Source organism: Nicotiana attenuata, chromosome 7 (assembly GCF_001879085.1).
Source record: "Nicotiana attenuata strain UT chromosome 7, NIATTr2, whole genome shotgun sequence".
Classification (NCBI taxonomy): Eukaryota; Viridiplantae; Streptophyta; class Magnoliopsida; order Solanales; family Solanaceae; genus Nicotiana; species Nicotiana attenuata.
Genome location: NC_031995.1, coordinates 16,396,701 through 16,402,730, shown reverse-complemented (window position 1 = coordinate 16,402,730; position 6,030 = coordinate 16,396,701). Strand labels below are relative to the sequence as shown.

Here is a 6,030-nt window from a genome sequence, read left to right as displayed (position 1 = left end):
GTAATCCCATGTTTCACGCCATGAATACAGTCGAATACACTCGAATACAACAACTGATTAGCTGGACTTCCTGATTCACGCCTATATTTGCTACTGTATTCATGAATACATTAGCTTAAATACATGTAATACATCTTATAACAACAGAAAACGTATCTACCATCCGTAATATAGGAAATGGTATCTATAGATAGCTAATTACCACTAAAAGATAGTGCTTTATGAAAATTTCTGANATATTTAATATTCTATAGATTACCTTTTAATGTTTATAGACAAAATATCTAATTTTGGTTACCTCCTACTCCTAAGCCATTAAATACGCTATTGAGTTACACTATTGTCTTTTTCTCTCTACTTTGATACATGCCATTCTCTGAAAACACGATGCTCAATCTCAAAATTCCTCTCACCCACATCACCTACCATTAGTCACAAACGGATTTAGAAGAGAAAATACAACGACGGAGATATGCGTANAATACCTTATTTATTTTAAATAAATACCATTTTAAAAAATAATATTCTATAGATACGTTTTAATGTTTATAACAAAATATCTAATTTTTGTTACCTCCTACTCCTAAGCCACTAAATACGCTATTCAGTTACACTATTTTCTTTCTCTCTCTACTTTGATACATGCCATTCTCTGAAAACACAATGCTTAATCTCAAAATTCCTCTCACCCACATCACCTACCATTAATCATAAACGGATTTAGAAGAGAAAATAGAGCGACGGAGATATGTGTACGAAGAAGAAAACGCCGTCGGAGATGGCCGCCGGCGGCCGATGAAAGTGGGTTGAGCAAGTGAACACTGGGAGGCTTTGAGAAGTACCCTAAGGCAAGCCGTTATGGATTGTTAGATGGAATTTCGAATAACTGTTTGCGTGAAAAGACTGCGAGTATATGGATATTTGAGATTCGGCCTAATTTTTGGGGCTTAATAATTTTGGCCAAATTTTAGGGTTTGTTCTTGAACAAAGACGACGGAGTTTGGGGCTGAGCAACTTGACTTTCTGTTAATATTTTTAATTGTAATTCAATGTATCTCTTTGTATTCCATGTATTTCATTGTATTCACTGTCTTTTTTTTTCATTGTATTTCAATGTATCCCGCTGTATTCTATGTATTTCATTGTATCCACTGTCTCGCCATATGCCATGAATGTATTCATATGTTTTTTTTAATTAATATAATTTATGTATTCAGATGTATTATATAATTTCTCTAAAGATTGCTATGTTTTTGGGGTATTTATCGGTTGAGAATCTTTTTTATAACTGGAAATACAAATTTTGTGTGTTGTAATTGAGTTTGTTGAGTTATATTAGGAGTCTATTATGTTAATTGTTTCACTTTCCGTTTAAAAACAGTGTAATCCCATGTTTCACGCCGTGAATACAGTCGAGTACAGTTGAATACAATAATCTATCCAGTTGTAATCCCATGCTTCACGCCATGAATACAATCGAATACACTCGAATACAACAACTGATTAGCTGGACTCCCCTGATTCACGCCTATATTTGCTACTGTATTCATGAATACAGTAGCTTAAATACATCTATTACATCTTATAACAACAGAAAACGTATCTACAATCCGTAATATAGCAAATGGTATCTATAGATAGCTAGTTACCACTAAAAGATGTGCTTTATGAAATTTTCTCTATAATTTATGCCCTTTTTTTGGTGCTTATGTTTTCCTGAGCTGAGGCCTCTCTATCCTAACAAGGTAGGGGTAAGATCTGCGTACATACAATCCTCCCCGAATCCCACGGTATAGGATAATACTGGGTACGATGTTGTGTATAATTTATTGTTTTTTTCTTATCAATATTTGTTTGATTTGTTAGGATGTTGTCATTATTTAGTATCTTAATGTAATTTTATACTGTTAGTACTAGGTTTGCATGCTTCTATAATATGTTAAATTTTCAACATTTGAAAATATTTGTAACAAATTTTCAACATTTTGAATTCTTTTACTACTGTCTACTGTATTAATTTATGGATAGTAAATTTTAAAACTTAACAAGACGTACCATGCATCGGGACGTATGCCATACCTTGTCCTATATCAGGTGAAACATCTCGCATTGTGCCCCTCTTACACTATTCATATGAAACTAGTTTTATTTGATGTCCTCAGACTTCCAATTTCCTATTTTACAAGAAATCCAAAAGCACTATTTGCAATACTATGGATTGAAAACAATGGAAAGTATGACACTCAAGCCCGCAAAAGTTTTATGAATAAATACAGAATTGCACTTTGATGTTGCAGAAAACAAAGTAATCATCATTTTCTTCAACAGCCGACTTTGATGCTTTCAGTGCCAGTGTAGAATCTCTCTTACCGGCTTGTAAATTTTGATCTTGAGGAAGAAGCCATAGAGGAAAAACCACCTGGTTTTTTTGCAGGAGAAATTTGGCTGGGAAAATTGAAAAATTAAAAAGAAGATTAGAGAATAATAGAATAGAGTATGTTGAAGCATCAAAACTGTAAGTAGATCTTTACCTGTGGCTGTGATTTCTTTGCACAGCCTTATTCTTCATAGCTGCGAGATTCTTTACTTCTCGACTGTAAGAAACGGCAGAAACAGAATCAGCTACCTGAATAAAGAAGCCCTTTCAAAGAAGCAGAGCTAATCGAGCAACTCACACAAAAACATATACAAGTTACTACAAATGTTAAACTTCTTAACACAAAATTTTCCAATCAAACTGCATATAAGCTGAAGGCCAAGAATATACATTCGATACACGCTCATGAACATAGAGACAGTTGAGGACAAATTTAAGAACACCACTGGGAAAGATATCCAATATGGAGTGGGGGAAAGAGTGCCTATAGTTGCATGAATACAATATCAGAACCATGTGTTCCAAGGAGGCCAAACTTACCTGTTGACAAACTCTATTTTTGCCTTCTTCATCAAGGTACTCTTTGTGTTGCCAAAACTGCTACCAGGTCCACTACCTACAAATTACCTCTTTACTCAGGAAAAAATAGAGAAGGAACCTTATTACCTTGTAAGGTGTATTATGACAAAATACCATACATTCTCCAATAAACATTACGTATTGACTTTGACAATGAAAAGGAATCTGAAGAAAACATGAAGCATACCCCAAAAGCTTCTTTTATTGCTAGAAGGTGGAACCTTTGTGCAGACACGAACTTGTCGGCTTTGCCGTTCTACAAAGACAAAAGAGACAGTCCGACTATAAGCCAAATATAACGGTAAACTTATACCATATCTCCACTACAAGAGAAATAAGTTAAACAAGTTTCAAGAACTAGATATAGTCAGATGTGATCACGACACAACCTATCACCATAATAACCAAATTCAAATTTCTGAGGAGGATACTTAAATACTCTTGAGCTGTTACTGAATTTTGTAATTCATTCTTAAAAGTACTATGAGAGGATGGGAATACTTACTGGGAAAACAAATCAAAGAACAAAGAAAACAGAAGTAAAGCACATACTTGCATCTTCCTTTTGATACAATTCCTTGATTCTTTCGAATGACCTTTGTTGAGTCTCCTCCACTTCTTTTGTCTTTGCCTGCAAGTAAATTTTATACCCTTTTGTAAATGTTGAATGATTTGGTAATCACAATAAGAAAAAGATACGATCTAATACTAAACATACATCAAAATAAAAAGGGTCAGCCCGGTGCACTAAGCTCCCGCTATGCGCGGGGTCCGGGGAAGGGCCGGACCACAAGGGTCTAGTATATGCAGCCTTACCCTACATTTCTGCAAGAGGTTGTTTCCACGGCTTGAACCCGTGACCTCTTGGTCACATGGCAGCAACTTTACCAGTTACGCCAAGGCTCCCCTTCACTACATCAAAATAAAGGAGTAAAAAGTATGGAATGGAAGAACAAGATATGAAACGATAAATCACCTCATACAACTGTTTCCATTTAAATGTTACTTTCTTTTGCTTCATTCTCTCGACCACCTGATTGGTGCTCTTCTCACCGAACTGAATCTGGTAGAACCTCTTCCAAAGCCTATCCGTCACTTCACTGAGATCTCTTCCCTGAAAGAAGAATTCAAAAGTAAAAATTTTTAGCCTGCTTTGTCACACTGTAAGAGGATAACCCAAACATAGAGTTTCTTACTTGTGTCGAATTCTCCACATGTATTAACTGTTCAAGAGAACAGTGAGGCAAAATGCGCTCTAGTAGATGAGAATCTGTTTCACCAACATCCCCTAGGTATCTGACATTATATATAGCTGTCTGAACACATAAATCTACCAGTGAAGGAACCATATGCCTCATCGCTATACGTTGTTTATGCCGACTATGTGCTCAATCTATTCTGGCCACGTACACCTTCACAGAAAAAGCTAATCAGCAGCAAGAAAAAATTGGCAGAATATAATCCAAATTTAGAAACATTTATTAGATCCAATAGTAAGCCAGACAAACAACAACTTCCTGCTTTGAGGCCTCTAACCTTCCGCACCTTTCTTGCTGTACTCCAAAAAATACGTTTTGCAGGTATATAGTTGAATTTTCTTGTTTCACATTACAGGTTATGAAAAGTTACAAAATGATACTTGTGTATATTCCTTACTACATAATTCCAGCTTATATAGTCCCTCTTTACCAGTTTATTTGATCATATTTCCTTTTTGGTCCGTTCAAAAAAATGACCCTTTCTATATTTGAAAACAATTTACCCTTCAAGAGAAGTTTTTCTAGCCACATAAATGGACATATAAGTTTCAAAAGTCTTTTTTTTCTTTCCTTCTTAAACTCCGCATTTAGTCAATTAGTTCACATAATTGACATGGAGAGAGTAAAATTTTCAGAAATTTAAAATTCGTGGATTATACATAAAGCAACGATTTAAGGCGTCGATTAATCCTACAGTAACCGTCCGGAAGATTATAAGTCAACGGTAATTACAATTAACAGATCAAATCAACTGGATCATTGAATTCCACAAAGCTGTAGGCATAAGAACTTCAGGTATATAAATTTACGGATCGAATTTATTAAATTATTACTGAAACAGGAACTAAAAGAGAACTGAAACTCACCGGCACGTGATCGGAGCTGAAATCGGCTGACGGACTCCGACAAAGAAAAATCTGAAATCTGAAATTGAGAAAAAGGAATTTGGAATTGCAATATGATTTTTACTAACTTCTATGCATCGGAGGATTCATGAAATACTGAAAATAAAATAATTGATCGATTGATGGAAGAAGACGAAGACGCCGATGAGAGGTTGGTATATCCCCTAAAGTAATATCGAAAGCGTTAGAGCACGTGTTCGTACGCGCTGTGGCTGGCAGGTAAATATGGGGCCTTCGAATTTGGATTGAAAATTCGGGCCCAAATTAGTAAAAGAGCAGTCTCCAGGTGCCCTTTGGAAGAAAAGAAGTGGACTCCTTGTGTGATTGGCTTACAGCTTGTATGGGATTATCAGATCTTACGCCTGGCTACTCTATTGGACTATGCTTGTTTGGATGGTTGTTAATGTTGTATTTTATCAATATTTTAAATATAATATTTATTTTGATTGTTACTTAAATTTTATTGTATCGTATCGTTAAATTCGTCGTTACGTAACAATAAAATGTACTACTTTATGAAACTATCGATTTGGTGTGGTCGCGTTGTTACCTTATTTTTTTTCCTCATCTTGCCCTTCCTTGTTATTAAATTAAATACACTCTCTAGCTTTTCTTTCAAGGCGCAAAATAGTGGTGATTTCTAATGTACGCCCTCGCCGGAAATGGCTAGGAGCCGGGCGAAAAAGGGAGTGAATAAAATTGAGCTATCAAATGTGAAATAACAAAGATCAATGGACGAACGATGAGAAACGATAATCTAGAACAGGAGGATCCAAGAGGGGTGCAGAAAAACTAATAAACAGAAATTTAAAATTACAAAAAAAAGTAAAAATAAATAAAAAATTGTGCCGGGGAAGGGGGGGGGGGCAGTGGGTGTGCAGAAAAACGAAAAAACAGAAATTTAAAAATT

The 6,030-nt window shown here is 35.4% G+C and overlaps 1 protein-coding gene across 1 annotated transcript; it reads right to left on the bottom strand.

Moving 5' to 3' along the window:
- Nucleotides 2,081-5,431, bottom strand: LOC109228759. Its single transcript, XM_019393959.1, has 8 exons — nt 5,082-5,431; nt 4,153-4,368; nt 3,933-4,070; nt 3,509-3,587; nt 3,144-3,212; nt 2,918-2,993; nt 2,532-2,594; nt 2,081-2,445 (listed from the first exon to the last, which is right to left on the bottom strand). The coding sequence occupies exons 2-8, from the start codon at nt 4,312-4,314 to the stop codon at nt 2,367-2,369; spliced, it is 666 nt and encodes a 221-aa protein (XP_019249504.1). The 5' UTR covers nt 4,315-4,368; nt 5,082-5,431; the 3' UTR covers nt 2,081-2,366.

Excerpts from the sequence above, each read along its gene's own strand:
- LOC109228759 (XM_019393959.1), bottom strand. The coding sequence starts at position 4,314 with ATGAGGCATATGGTTCCTTCACTGGTAGATTTATGTGTTCAGACAGCT. Across the intron at positions 3,213-3,508 it reads GTATCAAAAGGAAGATGCAA|AACGGCAAAGCCGACAAGTT; the intron begins GTATGTGCTTTA and ends TTGTCTTTGTAG. Across the intron at positions 2,994-3,143 it reads CAATAAAAGAAGCTTTTGGG|GTAGTGGACCTGGTAGCAGT; the intron begins GTATGCTTCATG and ends GGTAATTTGTAG.